Here is an 18815-nt window from a genome sequence, read left to right as displayed (position 1 = left end):
GAAGTTCAATGAAGGTATGTTATTGGCTTGGATATTTAGTTTGTCCCATGGGAATACGGACATCTTTTCGTTAAATGACGTCACAACTTTCAAGAGCGAGGGTTTCGCCATATTATACTATATTGAATCGGTTTGATGTCTCCGTAAAAATTTTTTAATCCGGATATTCTTAGTTTTTCGTTTTTGGTCAGTTTCATTTACTACATTATACGAATGTGCGTTGCCGACTTCTATTCCTCATCAATTTGGGCCTTAGATTCGCATTCAGCAACCCAAGAGACATATAAATATGTTGGTTGAGTCCACCGGGCGAGAAAATATATTTTTTGCAAAAATATACCTGAAAAGCGCTGTTTTTGTCGATATTACGTCTATTTTTTCGTTTTTCAGAAAAATACGAGCCAACTTGGTTCTTTGGACACCGAATTCGAATTCAGCGACACCAAAAACACATAGATATGCTAGTGTAGTCTGTCGGACAGACCACTTTTTTTGTGTGACGTTGTATTTAATCCTATAAAAGTTCTGTAAATGTATATTTGTTTATAAAATTTGTTTATAATAGGGAAATTTGTGCTTTGATCATTTATTCTCATGATATTTGTATCTGTGCATCAATTTGTTTTGATTTCTATTGCACTTTATTGGATTACACGAAGATAAAAAATAATATATTGAGAAATCGGATTTTTTCAGAATTGTTTAATAATATAACATTTAACACAAAATGAAAATTGAAATTCAGCTAAGAGGGATTTATGTGGAATTTCATTCAGAGTATTTTCTTTTTTAAAACTGTAAAATCTACCAAAAATTACGATCTTTAGCTTAAATGTCCGCGAAAATCCGTTTCTGGACCACTGTGCACCTGACGGTTGGGGACCGCCAAATTTATAACCAATGCTTCTTGAAAATGTCCATATCACGTAAAATCAATGTCTAGTCTGGTTGGTGCAGTTGCATTTAAACAGTCATAATAGGTCCGCGGTCTAAACCTGGTAACTGTTTATAGCATCTTATGGAAAATCCGTTTTTTTTCTCACATCGACTCAGATTACTCGTAGAATAGGCCAGTGAGACACATGGCAGCATGTGTGCAGTTAAGTGGATGTGTGTGTCGAGAGTTTTTTGTGGATATTTTCACGTCATCTTCGATGTTGTTGTCTACAGATTACTGTAAAGCCGGCATATAAAACTTGCCGGCAGTTTAAAAAACGCACAAAATGAAAGCCCGGGTAAAAGAATAGAAAACCAGCTGCAGAATGCTGCAGATAACAGGTTTAGACCTAGGCCCAGCGGAACTAGGTAATTCTTCTTTCTCGCTCTTTAAGTAGCGTGAAGGTAAAGGAATTAGAGTAAGCAAGTTTCTCGGGTGTAGAAAGAAAATGACAGTTTTCCACATGCGACTGTTTCGCTTACGCTCATTCCTTTACATTCACGCTTCTCAAGAAGCGAGAAAAACAGATCGCCTACGTTTCGCCGGGTCTGCTTAGACCGCTGGACCCCTTGTAGATAACACATGAATATATTTTAATTGTCATATAACGTTCAATTTCGATTCAAGTGTTATAAAACTAACGTGTTTTATTTTTATATAGTAAATGAACAACAAATATTTTACAGTTTAAAAAAATATTTAAAATTGCAAAAATAACAACGATTTCCCTTCACCGTGTAAAATTTCTGAAATTTCAGTTAACAGATTTAGTCCGCGGACGCTTTAATTGTAAGCGTGCCTTTATCGCCGAGCGTGATGTTCGGAGGAGTCATATGCAAGTGCGAAGCGTGAGACGCAGGCGGTTTCTGTAAATACGTGAGACGTACAAAGACGTACAACAAATTTTAATGTTTGCATGATTTTTAGTGCACTCACCATGTCTTATAGGGGCCATACAGTAATTACGTAACGTGATTTCCCGACCACTTTGATCCCCCCCCCCCCTAATGTGACGCTTTTTCCGACTTTTCCCTGTAGTTTTTCGCCATCATGTAACACTACGCTGGACCCCCCCCCCCATTCTTATAAAGTGTTACGTAATTTATGGATGACCCCATAACCCTGATTTCAGGGAAATAATGTTACTTCATTTACCTGGGGAAATCAGGTGTACCCGCAGTACTGACTTCATTCGACGGTCTGTAACCTGCAACTGTCAAGTCGCAAAATAGGTAGCGTAAAGCGCTTTTAACGCGCATCTGTTGGATAAAATACATTAATCTAGTTTAGTTTTAAATATTTGTCATGAAGCCATTTGCAATCGTTATAGACAATGAATATAAAAATTATTCACTGAACAACTTTAACTCAATCTTTTAAAATAATTATATAATTAACACTGTTCTCTTCTTGAAAGTATACTTTCTTTCAAGGCTTGCCACTCTATATAGGAGCTCTATTTTGAATGCGGAAAACCTTGTCGACAACAAATCTTTAACATGACGTTAGATCCCTCGAACTCTAATTCATTGAGAGTGAAAGATTTAAACACACTAAAGTTGATTGAATATTAATTATTACAATTCTGAACCGTTAAAGACTGCAAGATTTTAAGTATTGATTACAAAAATTCGTTTAAAAGAAGCTTCTAGCGATTTTCGGGTTTCTGTCTGAATTTTTTTTTAACAGCATGTTGACACATTCTTTTGAACCTGCAATTTCTGTTTATTGAATAAAAATATATTAATTATTTGTTGCAACAGGAAGCACTTTGGTGGCAACGAGAATTTTACCTACAGAGCTACCATGTAGATGAAAAGAACATTTATTTATTATCTAACGGTTGCAAATCGCTTCTTATTAAATCTTTTAAACTATACTACTTTAATTTATTTCAATCTTTAACTCTAAATGTATTATAAAAATAAAAATAGATACTTTATTACGTACGCCCTGAATCAGCTTCATGAACTTACGATTATTCACGTTCTGCTTTATTCGCAATTTTGAATAGTGCCTCAAGAATCAAATGTAGAAATTACGTTTGCCTCAAGAAGAATCTTTTTGCAGCAAACATTATCCTTCGCGACAAACTTTATCCACTCTTACAGCCAAATAATTCTGATTGTGTGAAAAATATATTTTATTAGTTCGAAAAAAAACAGGCAGGAGAAAGATTCTTGTTTCAAGACAACTTTTTCCCTAAATGTATAATTTGTCACATCTTCGCCTTCATAACCTGCATTTTGTGGAACTATGAGATCTAAGTTTAACTCGCTTACTGATTTTACTCCACACGCTTTCGAAAAAACTACTCAGTTGCGGGAAAAGTACTATTTTATAATTAACTTTTTAAAAATAGAAACATATTATAAGGAGTTATCACTGGAATCACAGGTACTAACTTAAAGCTTATTATCATATGCAGCTATGATAGAAATGTTAAAAAAATTCGTCACAGTAAGAATTGCGGTATACACTGTAGATTTAACAAGTGACAGATTGCGGTTAATCAAAAACGTCTAGTGGTCAGTTCCACATAGTCAGAAGTCAAGATTCAGCCGATCTACGAGTCCCCCGTGAATCGTGAAATTATGATCATCACGCTACGCTATGTGTGTGTTCTAATAATGTGATAACATACATAATAACAATTAACTAAAGAACAATAAAAGAAATTAATGCTTATACAATTCAATTAAACCAATCCTAAAATATATGTACATAATAATTGGGAAATAGATGTTTCACATATAAATATTTATGATTTTTAGATGCGATGGACGAAATTAATTATTGTATTACTGCGTTAAAACATAACTAAAATGCTTTTAAATTATAATTTCTTTGGAGATGCTTGAATAAATATTTATAATTTTCAGGTGCTGATGATGATGAAGTTGTTATTGAAGCTTTCAAAAGTTTTGATGATGGAAACGGGAAAATCGATGGTGACAGGTATTATTTTCTTACTACAATCATATCAGAATATTTTTATAATAATTTTTCATATAACAAGTAATAAAAGTGGGTCGATGGTCGTGGGGGCTAAAGCGTAGGCTTTGGACCAACTCTGTCGGCTTGCGGGTTTGATTCAGTCTCACACTCTGGAAGAGCCCTGGAGGCCCATGCGGTGAACACTAATGCCGTGCAAATGAAAATAAGCGTATCTGCAGAGTAGCCAACTGTACGTTGGAACTCACTATCAGCAGGAAACACAAATAAAATGTCAAAGATTCTGCATATGAAGATAAATTTATTGATCAATGTATAAAATTATGTTTATTAGTCTTTAGAGTAATTCTAATTTCATATCACTCATTATAACTCTAATGTTGTACTAATTTATTTTAAAAAAGAATTTCTGAACTTCTTAATTACTACATTTACTATTATTATTATATGCATCTACTATTTTTTAATATGTACCTGAATGGTATTTTATAACTTAATGAAGCGAATGAATTATGATTAATGTGGCTAAAAAGGGAACACTATTGTCTGGCAAAGATTCTATTTCTTACTTATGCAATCTGATACTCAAACAAGCTGATTACATTTCATGTTAAATTATGTAGTTATAGCATTAAAATAACATTTAAAGCGATACTTAAACGATATGATCACATTTTCTTCTTAAGTCTTTCGTTATCTCACAAAATGCAACCTAAAGCAATCATTTCAAAACCTCGTCACATTTTTTTAGAAGTCTTCACTTATCTTATGAAATGAATAATTAAACATATATTCAAAGTTACTATGAAGGTTATTAATTTTTTATCGCTGCAATAAGTCAAAGCCAATTAAATTTCAATGAATATTAATTATATTTCTACTTTAAAAGAACGCACGAACTGAACGCCGCCCATGCGCAGCACGACGCGGACTCCCACCTGCCAGTTGCGCTTTTTCCCATTTGCATAGTCTCTGCTGCCCGCAGATACGGTAAATTATTTCTTGAAAATTAACTACACTTCATTAACAATTTTTGTTTCTCTCTTAAATATTTGAGTACGGGAAGTATCATAAACCTACTGATGACGCTATCTCAATTTCAACAAAAATTGCAGATACGCTTATTTTCATTTGCACGACAGACTAGCCTAGTAAGGGAGCTGTTCATCTCCGGATGGTCGTAGGACCAGTACCTCTAGAGAAAAAGGTTTCCTATGTGCTAAAATCTGTTGCTCTTGGTGGTTCAAAACCCACTTTAAACTTTTGGCACCTCCCACCACAAACTAAGTGTGTGTGTGTTTGTGAAGAAATAGGGGAAGAAGGTAAAAGAAAAATGAAAACCCTTAGTGGACACATTAGAAACTTCCATTTCAATATGACAAGCAATAATGGCGTTTATGTGTTTTTACAAGTCACTTGTTTTTCATATGCTTTTTACATAGTTTAACCCTTCATACAAAATAAATGAAAGACAACTAACATAATCTAATCTACAGATATCAAAGGCGCTAAAGTTTAAAATTTGTGTCATATGATTGACAATAATTCGATTCAAACACTTTTTATAAATATTTGTACACAAGACTTAATTATATTTTATACATAATTCTAATTTCATTTCTTAATTAACATTTCTTGTAATTACAGTTGTTCTATACTAAAATTAGGTATCAAGGCATTATCTATCAATAAACAAAACTAAACTAAAACTCGGAAAGGCCAAGTAAGTGAGAAATTGATTATATGATACACATTATATGATAGTATGTTATATATTATTATTATATATAGCCCATTTTTTATCGAAATAAATAATTTTGAAAATAAATTTGCACAACGACCTTAAAGAAACAGACATCTCAAAATAAATTAAACAGGGTCCTAAATTGCTTCTAATTGCTTCTTCTAAAGTTAAATATAATTTAAAAATTAAATTTTCAATTTACTCAAACGCGTGATATGAAATTAGGCATTCAAGTATTCTCAGTTATCAATGTAACTAAGAAAAATGTAAATGTTTCTCAACTTGGTGTGTAACGTAGGATCACAAGAGAGATTGGTATACACTTTGGATAGGACAAGTGTGCCAAAATTCATCTGAAGAAAGAAAAGATTATTGACGTTCCCAATGATTCTGCGCTTGTGTAAATAAGTGTTATCGGACATCTTGACACTGGCATTCAGGATGTAACATCAATGAAGGAGTTTTTTGTAAGCAGATACAGGCATGTATGCCGTCCCGGTTTTACTCTACTCGTTTGGGGTGGACCAATGGACGAAGAATGAGCTTGCGGCCCTTAATATCGCCACAAATAAGATCATACATATGCATACGAGCTTTCGTTTTAATTCATCTGTTCCGCGATTATACATCTTTATAATCGAACTGTTCTAAGAACAGCTTACATCGTTGCAAATGGCAAAGATCCTCTCCATATAAGGTCAGAAATCACGAGATGAGAAGCAAAGCAGCATTCCTTTACAAAGCCGCGGAGAAGGCGGCCGCGACCCTCGGCCTGTAATTTAACGTGAGACGTGAGAAAAGTGCATCACTTCATCCAGATAAATCTAGTACAAGTCGGATAACTTTCCAACTTCGGGGCTGTAGGGGCGGAAAATTCCAGGAATTGTGGACTTTTCGGATGCCCCCTCTAGTAGCACGATATTAGGTGCGCACATGCGTAAATCATGGGCGCCAATCATTAGCAAAATAGCACACGTAGTGGGAGAACCACAATTAGTATACGTGCCGTACGTGTGATGACGTTTTAAGGGGAGTGTACACTTATCGGACGGCAAGTTATCGGACTTCTACTGTACTTCTCAAAGCCGAAGTAAATCAAGCAGAGCTTGCAAAATTCCGCTAAATTCTAGTTGACAAGAAAATGCACGGAATCTTTCACAGAAATGTAGAAGAAAAGTCTTTGTCAAAAGAAAAAACTTTTGATTTTTTCAGATCATCAGGGCTTAATACAGATGCAGTGGGTTTCATTTTCGCATGTCTGGACGGTGTCATTTTCACCATAGTATACTGTGAATGCATTTTATGTCAAAAAGTTCCCAGTAATAATTGCAGAGCGTGTCATGCACACGCTGAGTAGTTTAAAAACATATTATCTGGTTGTTCCACCCACGCGGTAACGACGTATCTTTACAGACATAATGCAGCCCTAAGAGTGCTGTATTACCATCTTTGTTGCTCTTAAGGTGTTCGTCGCGACCCTGTCCTGCTGAACGCTCGGAGAGCAGGGTTGGGTACCAGAGTCTCCAGAACGTGGAATTTTTCGGCCCCCACCAGTCTCCCATCTAGGAGCGACAAATTCAAACGTAGCGTGTCGGTGAGTTGACTCTGTTAAATGCTGCGAAGCCCAGCCTCGTGTAAAGCCGAAAATGCACGAGCAGGAACCCGAGCTCTCCCGACTTCACGAATGACGATCCAGCTGCTCCTCAAATCTATTCAGGTTTTGAAATCCTGAGTTACCTTATAACCATTATGCTTATTGCGAAGAGGCAAATATAATGGACTTTATGTAAATAGATATAGAAGACAAGACTTCTGGGTCTAAAATGTTTCAAATTTTGTTCTGCATGCCTTAGTCATAATTTTAGTAAACAATTGATTTTTCACAAATAAAAAACAAATTTTCGACAAAATAGTTCAATTTTCAACGTAAGAAATTACTTTTAAGAATACATTTTTCGACTTAAACATTGTAGTTTATACTGAAGCTTGCAGTTGTAAAAATTTAATTTTAAACCAAAATGAATGCGAATTTTCAACAAAGAAATTAATTTTTTATATAAAGCAAATAAATTTTCAAAGAAGAATAATTCACGAACAAAGAAGATAAATTTATAACTAAAAAGAAAATTTTTTAGGAAAAAAAAGTGTCAACAAAATTGATCAATTTTCATCTATAGAAACGAATTTTAAACTAAAACAATAAGTATTCAATCAAAAATGGACTAGTTAAATTTTCAGATAAAAAATAGAATTTTCAACGAAAGAAATTAATTTTCAACTAAAATTATAATGTTTCAACGAAAAATTGAACAGGAAAATTTTCAGTTGAAAAGTAATTATCAACTACAAAAAATTAAAGTTTCCACAAAATTTTTAATTTTCCAAGCCAAAAATTAAATTTGCAAACAAATAATTTAATTTTCAACCCAATAACTTTCTACCGAAAACAGAAATTCAAAATTTTCGAAATGAATTTTAAAACAAAAAAAATTTTTGTGAACAAAATAGATAAATTTAAAAAAAAATAGATGAGCTTTTAACCATTTTATACCAAAATAAAAGAAGTTTCACCAAAAAATGGATTTTCATCCAAAGAAATGAATTTTTTATTAAAATAGATGAATTTTTAAACAAGAAGAATAATTTTCTACCATAAAAGAAGAATTTTTGACTGAGAAAGGTCAATTTCCTACTAAAAAAATTCAACTAAAAATGATACAGTTACATTTTTATTATAAGAAAATGTTTTTTCAACAATAAAAAAATCGATTTTTTAAGAAAACAGTTAAATTATCAACCAAAACAGGTATTTTAAAAATTTTCAATTTCAAAATAGTTTAACTTTCGATAGGGAAATGATTTTTCAACTGAAAAATGTTTTAAAACACGCACACACAATCGAATTTACAACAGAATAGTTCAATTTTTAAACATATAATTGTATTTTTAATTAAAACATTATTTTTCAACTAAAAATGGAATGGAATGAATTCTGAGAGAAAACTAAAAACAGATCATAATTTTTTAACATTATTTCGTAATTTTGCCATATTATATAATTTAAAAAAAAATAAAGAATTTAATTCTTATTTAGCCCTTTTGCGCAATTTTGTTGTACCATTTTTTGTTATGTTTATGTTTGTTTGTAAAATTTGGTTTCAAATTTGAGTAAGTATAAGAGATTTCCAGAAATTTCGAAACTATTAAAAAATAATTAAAACTTGCAAAAAAAACAGGAAAAAATGAAATAATTCTTAAAGATTAGAAGATTAGAAGGTCTGAAAAAAAAAACAATTATTTTTCTAATAACCGTTTGAAAATTGTTTATAATTTTTATTTAAAAAAATGTACTTTAAAAAAATTCAAAAAGATTTTGAAACACATCAAACGATTTACTAAAATATAAAAGAAGAGTGTAGAAGATTTTAAAGCAAATTGGTTTAATTTGATAAGATTAAAGATTTTAAAAAACGTAAATAATCCAGTAAATTCATATTTAGATATATTCATATTTTTCATATTCATATTATTCATATTTAGATATATTTGAAAGGCGATTCTTCATAAGTCTTTTACTAACTAATGGATATATTTTTACAATTTTATTCCTGAAATATATTCCCTAAGGCCAAACATGGTACACAAATATTCTAAAATTTGTAAAACACCAGCTATTTACAGGAATATTTCAAATAAAAATCAATGTGTATCATATTCAAATAAATTTTGGCCATATTTATAAGAGTATTATTATTATTTTTAATTTAAAAAATTAATGTATCGAGAGTACAGTTTTTATTTGAAATTTCACTACGGCTTTTTATACCATGTATGACCCTCGGCCAGAATCAAGGAAAAATAATTTAAAATAAATTTTATTGGATTTATTTTACAATTATTTACAATCGATTTCCAATCACAATTATTTCACAATTAAAATAAAATTTTAAAAGCTAAATTTTGTAATTTTGAGATAAGTATTTTAAGGCATTAAAGATTTTGTAAAGATTTCATATACAAGAAAATAAGTATTATCTGTTTGTTTAAAAATTTATATGTAAATAATTATTATAAAATTCTGAAGAAAATTAAAAAAAAAGATTTTCGACTATATCAGATGTGTCAGAAAAGATGCTAGGAGATTTTGAAGAATTTTTATTTTTAATTTATAGGATTTTAAAAAATATTAGGAAAATTTATTATCTATTTAAAATATTTTAAATTCTACAAGAAATTGGTAACTCTCTTGAGTTTTTATCGCAAATTAAAAAAAATCATTCAAAATGTAGAAAAAATTTTTTTTATTATCTTCTAAATTTTCCCAAGCATTTGAAGAAACTTTGTTTATTCTCCTTAAACCTTTCGAGATACTTTTAAAGTTCCTAAAGTTTACCTTGCGTTTCTAAAACACTTCTTAGGTTTAAATTTTGTTTAAATCTCACCAAGTCTACCAAATACTTCCTGAATTTACTTGATTATTATTTTTTTCTAATCTTGTCAGAACTTCCAATCTCTAATCTTTAAAAATTATTCAGAATTTCCTCATTTTTTTTAATTCTGCAAAATTAAAAAAATTCCTTTAAAGTTTTTCAGATGCTTTAAGAATATTTGAAATCTTTTGCAATGTTTTTAAATGTTTGAAAATAATATTTTTAAATTAATTGTTCGAAATAAAAAATTATGCTAATTATTCCTTTAAAAATCTTTACAAGTTTTAATTATTTTCGAATCGTTTCAAAATTTTGGAATATCTCTTAAACTTACTCAAATTTGAAAGAATTATGTTCCTTAATTTTTCTAAAGTAAAGTGATATGGAAAAATTAGGACATTTTGTTTCAAAATATTTTACGTACTTTTTAAACATTTTATAAATTAATAAAAAAAATTTCGTAATCTTTTTTCAATTTTCTGTTAGAATTCATTCCAAAACAATTATTTACATTTTTCCCCAAGGAGTTTCTTTCATTATCTTTCATTATCTGAAACTCCTTCGTTTATCGACTTTTTAATATTATTTTTCCATTTTACATACAAATCTATTATATCTTATCAAAATTTAATATGAAAAATCTTACATTTTAAGTGTATTTAAATACTACAATTTGTGTAATTACTGAATCTGATTGAAAATAATTGAACCTCTTGCGATTAAAAGCGGGAATTCTGCTAGAAAAGAAATGTGCTGAAAGTAATTAAAAAAAATCATTTTAATTTTAAAGACTGATAATTGCACACAATTTCCAGGCGCATCTTTCTTATTCTTCTACAAGAATTTTTAAGTTTTTAAGTTTTTTAAATCAGTTTATCCGACGTTTCTAAAACTCTTCTGAAGCTTAAATTATTTTTTAATCTCATCAATTCTACTCAATATTTATTGAATTTATTCGATTATTTACATTTGTTATAAATTTGTGATGTTATCGATTTAAAAAATGTTGATTTTAAAACTTTCTACGCTCTTTCGAAATTTTAGGAAATTGTTTGATGTGTTTAAAAATCTTCTTTAATTTTCTTTTAAAGCACATTTTTCAAAATAAAAAATCATTCAAAATGTTTACTCGATAATTAGGAAAATGACTCTTTTTTTCTAATCTTCTCAAGTTTTATAATCTTTAAAAATTATTCAAATTTTTCCTGATTTTTTTATTTTTCAAAATTAAAAAAAATGGCCTTTAAACTTTTTCAGATACTTTGACAATTTTTGACCTCTTTTTGAATGTTTTGAAATGTTTAAATTAATCTCCTATAAAATTTATTTTTTGAAATAAAAAATTATTTTAATTATTTCTAGGAACCTAAAATATTTTTTTTTTCATATTCATGAAAACTTACCAAATTCTTGAAAACCCTTTACAAGTTTTTATTATTTTTGTATCCTTTCAAAATTTCTGAAAATCTCTTAAACTCTCTCAAATTTGAAATTAGATTTTTAAAGCAACATATATTGTAAAATATTGTGTAACAACATTTCACGAGAAGGCCTAATAAGAATTATGTTCCTTAATTCAAGATGTGAAAAAATTGATTCATAATCTTCTCAATTATTTCCAGGAATTTTAAGAAAAACAGTTTTACCTCCTTGAAATCTTTCGGAATTCCTTTAAAGTTTCTAAAGTTTTTGTTTGAATTCTTAAAAAATCTAAGTTTCTGATTTTGCTTTAAAATCTTCTACAGTCTTCTTTTTAATTTTAGGATATCCTTTCACGTGTTTAAAAACCTTTTTTAATATTCTCATTAAGTACGTTTTTTTTAAATAAAAAGTTCTGTTTCTGATTTTGTCGGACCTTCTAAGCCTTCTAATCATTAAAAACTATTTAAATTTGTCCTGATTTTCTTTGAAATTCAGCAAAATGTAAAACATTGCCTTAAAATCTTCAGATTCTTTATGGAGAATTTTACACATAGTTTGAAATGTATTGGAATTTTTTAAAATTATTTTTTCAAAATAAGAAATTATAGTAATTATTCGTAGAAATCTCAAAGAATTTTCTTCATTTTCGTGAAACCTTACAAAATTCTTTAACAACATCTTTACAAATTTTAACTGTTTTCTAATCGTTTCAAAATTGCTGAATATCTCTTAAACTTAGGCAAATTTGAAAGGTCATTTTTTTAACTAAAATAATTTTTTTTTAAATGTGCAACAAAATTGCGCAGTAAATTGCCTGAACTTTCATTCTCTTGACACCCTGCGAAATTCAGTTTACTTAAAACTCCTCCAAATAGCTAGTTAGCCACCGAAAACGAATCGTGAAGTTGGGGGGACTCGGGATCGTGCTCGTGCATTTTCGGCTCTACAGAAGGCTGGTCTACACAACATGTAGCACGGCCGACTCATCGACACGCTACGTTTGAATGTGTCGCTCCCTGATGGGAGAGTGGTGGGGGCCGAAAAATCTCACGTTCTGGAGACACTGTTGGGTACGTAAATTACTCCAGGTAATTTACGCGGATTTCTATAGTGCAGATGCAAGTGAGACAGAATTTTATTTTTCAACTTCACGCGCAACATACTACTTGAGCTATTATGGATGGGCTTGAAGTCACCCTCAGCAGAAGTTAATGGCATTTAAAAATTTTTTTAACGCTGCAAGAAAAAGTATTGCGTTTACTCCGTGAGTTTCTAATAGAAGATTTAACGTAGCTTTCGAATTTCAACAGTTTAAAAGTAGATCTTGCTTTTTTTTGTGTTTTTTAAAAAGGAACAGAATGGGGACCCAATGGGGTCTTTACGGGTACTTTGTAGAATCCATTCGGTTCCTTCGGTCCGCTAGGGATGATCCAGAAATATTTTATAAATAAAGAATAATTATATGCCAAATTCAACTTTAATTATTGTAAATTAATTGAATAATTATGAGTATTGTATAGGGGGAAAACGAAATTGAAATTATATTTAAATTTAAATTCTCATTGAAGTCCATCATCTAAACTTTAACAGTATAATTTTCTAAAAATGAAAAATTGTAATTCACGGAAAAATCAACTGAATTTAATACAGTTATGGAAATACCTTTTTATTGTTAACTTCGTGATAAAAAAGAATATTTTTACATGAAGTACATACATCTACACGTCATTAATTTATTATAATCTTGAAAGTTATTTGAACGTATACTAATTTATAAACATTTCTTTCGAGTGTAAGTTATCTAAAGTTTTAGAGTAACTGGATAAATATTAGAAAACTGGACAAACATTTCATGTAGTAGTGGACATCCTATACAAATATCTGAAAGAAACTCAATGTTGGTAAATTGTCACACAAGTTAATCATCAACATAGAGTATGACTTGCATACAATCATATTTTTCTGAACTACGCACGTTTTTAATTTAGAACGTGTGCAAATTTCTTGATCCTCGTCATCAGGAGTCACGTCAGCACCGAGCCAATCATGTTTTTTTGCACAAATACACTCTCCTTCCGACTAGCATCCTGCCATTTTTGAGATTTTAGTGAGAAATACTTTGATATTTCTTTTCATGGCGTTTGGCATCTCATAGACAATTCCCAGCTTTTCATAAATATATTTTTTTCTATACTGTCGAAATGCATTTTTTTCGCTTCGAGGTAATTCAGATTTCAAGTGATCGAAAATATCATTTTGGTAACTGAGAAAGTCTTATTGTCAGGTGCAGCTTCCAAAAAATGTACCGGCAATATGTTTTAATAAAAAATTTTTGTTCACGATAATAAAGAATAAGTAAACATAGCAAAGCGACAGTTCACCGTTTCGTAGTCGTAAGTTTAAGTTAAGATTAGGTTAGGTTCGCATGAATATAAGGTCAAACAACTTGTTTTTAATAAACATATGGGACATATCATAATACGTCAAGTATACCTGCCTAAAATTATTGTTTTTTTCCACCTGGTTGAAACTTAGATGAATTATAGCCCTGATAAACCTATATTAATTAAGCAAAACGGTTGTCAATTTACAGGGGATTGAAGTTTTCACCTTGTGAGGTTATGTACTTATATGCATCTTAAAATAAAAATTGAGATTAAACTTAAGACCGCAGATATCTGAAGCTGATTTTTTGGTGCGTAATAGGAAAAAGCCTAACCATTATCCCAAACGAAATATCTTGGTGGAACTCAGTGAAACATTTTGAATATTCATCAAAACATATTAGGGCAAGAAGAATTAATGTAGCAATAAATTACATTTATTCTACTGAGAAGTATCTATAAGTAACAAGCCCTTGAAAAAAAATAATCTTGCTAATTTTGACCACCTTTTTACTATTTTTGACCACTGTGTCACGTGCCAAAAATATGTTGAGGCACTTGCGACATGTATGCAGATAGCTGTCACGGTTGGGTCGCTTCGTGTCCTCAAGACACACGAGGGTTTTGCCGGCCTGTCGTTGTAATTTCCATGTGTCCTGTGACCACCCATCTCACGGTTATGAGACGTGGCCCTAGATGTGATTTACCGCGGTTGTACTGGGAGCCGGTATCATTTTTAGATGTCGATTCCTCCCAGTGGGCCCTGCGGTAGTTATTTAAACCTTCTTTTTAAATATATAGATGATAGCACCTCAAACGGTGGCTGTAACAACTGTACCCGAAATAATCGGTTGAAGTAATTTTCCTTGTGATCGGTGCTCTCGGAAATAAGAAGCTATCACTGGTTCGTAACTTTAAAGCCATACCCGCGTGCGAAAAGTATTCCAACGCACTGTCCAGATGGATGCAGAAAACTATCATTCTTGGGTTGCTTTGTGTCCTCAAGACACGCAAGGGTTTTGCCGGCCTGATTTCGTGATTTCGTCGGATCCTGTCACCTCCCATTACACAGCCACTGTGCTATGCATTCATTTTTTATTTTGTAAACAAATTATTTAAAAAATAATGTCTTCTGAAAAAGTTTGCTATTCATTAATGTTTTAGTTTGTTTTATAAAAAAATTAGATTTACAAAAGTATATTTTAGACATTTTTGGACAAAAAAAAATTTCATCGTATTTATGTTGAGATAACAGAACAATAGAGGTATTCTTGTATTCTTATACAGTACAAGTCCCATAAATCTCTTTAAAGCGCCAGCACACGTACGACACGCACACTAATTGTGGCTCTCCCACCACGTGTGCTATTTTTCTCATGATTTGCGCTCATGATTTACGCATGCGCGCACCTAATATCGTGCCATTTTATTACAAAATCTTGTAAAATATTAAGGCATACAAAAATTTCATCTAGACAGTTCATTGTCAATATATATATATATATAAAATATGCCCCCTGCGCGGGCGCATTCTCATTGCGCGCTGCTTGCGCCAAGTTTGAGCGCGCCTACGGCGCGCGGGTACGGTCTCGCGCTCGTTTTCGTACGTTTAACGCGTACACGTTAATTTAATTTTTTCAAATATTGTAAATACTATAACTTAAATCGAAAACTGTGGTTTAAACTTCTGAGTAATTACAGCCATATATTGTAACTGCATTTTTTTCGATTTGATTTTAAAGAAGTTTCTCGAAGCACCTGCTGCTTTGACGATTACATTCTCATTACGAAACTCGCGCTTTACGTTCGATAATTCGTCTTCAGTTGAAAAACTTCTTCAAGATAATTTGTAAATCTTGTTAAAATCTACTAGAAATAACGTTTTAAACTTATGGATCTATTAAAAAATCGAAATTGCATATTTTTGAAAGTGATCCAACTTTTGGAACTTTCGTCTAATTAAAAAATGTCATGATAATAGTTTCGAAAAAAATATTTTTTACATCAAGTAGAAATTTGGATTGATATTTCTAAACCTATTAACATTTTTTCCCTTTTTTAGAAAATTTTCAAAATGTTGAAAAGCAAATAACTTTTTAAAGTTTTATCGAATTTAAAAATGTCATTAGGATAATTTGCAATTCTTTTCGACGCGTATCAGAAAATTTGACAACAATTTCTAAAACTCATAAAAAAATTTAATTTCAATTTTGAAAAAGCTCAAACTTTTTGAATTTTTGTCTAATCGAAAAATTTGACGGTCATAGTTGTTAAATATATTTAATATCCAGTGATGAATTAAAATGAATTTTTCTAAGCTTTTAGAAAAATATTTATTTTTTACTTTTCTGAACATTTTCAAATGTATATTGCTTTTCTAATTTTCATCGAAATTAAAAATGTTATTTGGATAATTTTCAAATCTTCTACCTATCTATAAGAAACTTGGCAAAAAATTTTTATTTAAGAATTTTTTTTCAAATTTTGAAAATGCTCTAAATTTTTTTATTTTGGTTGGATATATCTGCTTAAAGAACTTAGCCTTTATTTTGGGAACCTTAAGGAGTGTATCAAAGGCTGACTTGATTGGACAAATCCTTCAAAAGTAAGCGTGGCTACAACATTCAGGTAACCATACATGCAGACGTACAGACAGATATACAGGCAGACTGACAGGCACCGATAAAATTTTATGATTTTTGGATTCTGTGAGTGCCGAAACGTAAAGATCCGTTAAAAAGAAAAAATCGAAAATTTTGACGATTACATTACACTCTCATGAATGAGAATGTAAAAATAATAGGAGGTGTGGCTACTAAATAACTGAATTGATGCTTTTAATTTTTGTTTCACATTGAAATTACTCAATGGATATATTATCCCCTTCAAAGTATTCATCTTCGCGACCCCTACACCGTTTTATACGAATTATCTACTATTGAAAGTAATGTTGATGGTCCTCATTTGTGAGGTCGTACATGAGCTGCATCTCTTTTTTCTTTATTGCATCAACGGACTAGAATTCGCTTCCTTTTAGCATATAACTGAGCTTTGGGAAGAGGAAAAATTCACTTGGGTCTGGATCAGGCGAACACCATGGTTTTGCAACACAGGAATTTTTTGCCAAAAACTGCTGGATAGGCATCGCTTTGTGTGCTGCCGCGTTATCTTGGTGAAGCATCCATGAGCTGTTTTTTGACATTCGCGGACTTCTTTTTCTTACACGTTAATAAAGGATTGTCAGAACCTCCTTGGAATATACTACGCTTTCTTTTGTATTGATAAACTCACTCAAATATAATTGAAGAAAAGAAAAACTTTTTTTCTACGAGGGAACGGCAAATTCGGATACTTGTTTAATTAAATTGATTAAATTGTTATGAACAATCTATATTGCTCATTGTAGCGACCACCTTCCTAGCTATTTTTAATCATTATTTTCAACTATTTCTGGTTATAGTTTCAGAGAACATTATTGAACATTTCGAGCCGGCACTCATTTCATTTCTTATCCTTTATGCCGCTCTGTTTATGTCACGTATTTCGTTTGGCGTTTTTTCGTTGATAGTATAAGCAAATGATAAAGGCTCTGAGATCTGCGTGTCGGGACGGGTACGTGCCCTGTTGCGATGCCAGACCCAGGACGGCGATGAATTCGTCATCGAAACCTCAGTTTGTTTCCGTGTCTCAAACTATGTGAAGCTCGCTCTGCTTACTCTTTATTAAAAGTGTTTTTTAGTTATTTAAATTACTGAGTTTTATTATTTTGTGCCTTATTCCACCTCACTTATGTTTGATAAAGTTTGAAGTATACAATTAAATGGCTTTAAAGACAATTGTGAATTATTTTTTGTTAGAAAAGTATACTAAGTTCAATATTATTAGTATTAATTATGGTCTATGAATGCAGGTGAAAAAAATTAAAATACAGCAAACAACATTTCTTTTTTTAAATTTATTGCTGAGAATTTCTAAAAAAAAACTTTAAAATCTGTTCAGAAATATGACCTGTGAGCGATTATTAATAGTAAATTTCTATTCGAGATCACTTTACGGTTATTTAATAGCCACACTTTGTACAAGAAAAAACGTTTTCATTTTCCTCAAAATGCCTAAAATATGCATTTGTTCAAATAATTTTTGTATTAAATAAACAGATACCAATGATAGCAAAATTAGTTGAGTTTTTCTGGCTTAAAAAAGCCTCATGCGAGAATTTATTTATATAATTTAATAAATAACAATAACAATGAATAACAATTTCCTAAATAAATAAAAGAATATAAATTCATATCGGCATTTTTTTCAGAAAAAAACTTTGTTAATATAAGTACTCCAAGTGTAGAAGGAAAATCGATTTGCTTCTGCTTATTAATATCTGTGATGCATATTTGTTTGTAGGTTAATTAATAACATTAAATCTTAAGTTTTAGTGGCCACGTACCGCCATAATGATGAAAATAAGCAATATTAGAGCATATTTTTTAATACAATTTGTTTATACCAACTACTTTTTCAAGCAAAAAAATTTTCTTTCATATACCTCTGTGCAGTTAATCCAAGTGACGGGAAGTAAAAGAAAAATATTTTGCAGGAGATAAAAAATGAAATAAGGCCTACAGGCCTTACAAAATTGACTTGCTTACACTTCCATTTTTTACAGATTTTTTTTACAACTACCTCTTAAAAATTAACATCCATTCACTCCTTATATCTAATCCGCTAGTTTGCTATACCTGAGTTCCCCTTTAAGTGTCCATTTACATATCTAAACGGCTATTTTCATGCAATAAATCTATTCTATGAGATCTTTGAAAAGGTGTGTTAATAATGTATACTAGACCTTGACTCTCTGATTCTCTCCTTTCCTTCTGCCTTCTCTTTCTCTATTCCCTTCTTTTGCACCAAATCATGTACTTTCCTTCCATCCTCTCAGTGTCTCC

The 18815-nt window shown here is 30.9% G+C and overlaps 1 protein-coding gene across 1 annotated transcript in view; it reads left to right on the top strand.

Moving 5' to 3' along the window:
• The window catches only part of LOC117166891 (myosin regulatory light chain 2-like), a 144914-nt gene that overhangs the window by 94974 nt on the left and 31125 nt on the right, over window positions 1–18815 (top strand). The window contains exon 4 of the mRNA XM_033351331.1: window positions 3820–3895. Within this exon, the coding sequence (XP_033207222.1) occupies window positions 3820–3895 (76 nt within the window). The remainder of the gene's footprint in view (window positions 1–3819; window positions 3896–18815) is intronic.

Source organism: Belonocnema kinseyi, chromosome 1, assembly GCF_010883055.1.
Source record: "Belonocnema kinseyi isolate 2016_QV_RU_SX_M_011 chromosome 1, B_treatae_v1, whole genome shotgun sequence".
NCBI classification, from domain to species: Eukaryota; Metazoa; Arthropoda; class Insecta; order Hymenoptera; family Cynipidae; genus Belonocnema; species Belonocnema kinseyi.
Note: the sequence above shows the minus strand (reverse complement) of the source record. Positions and strands in the feature narration are given on the sequence as shown.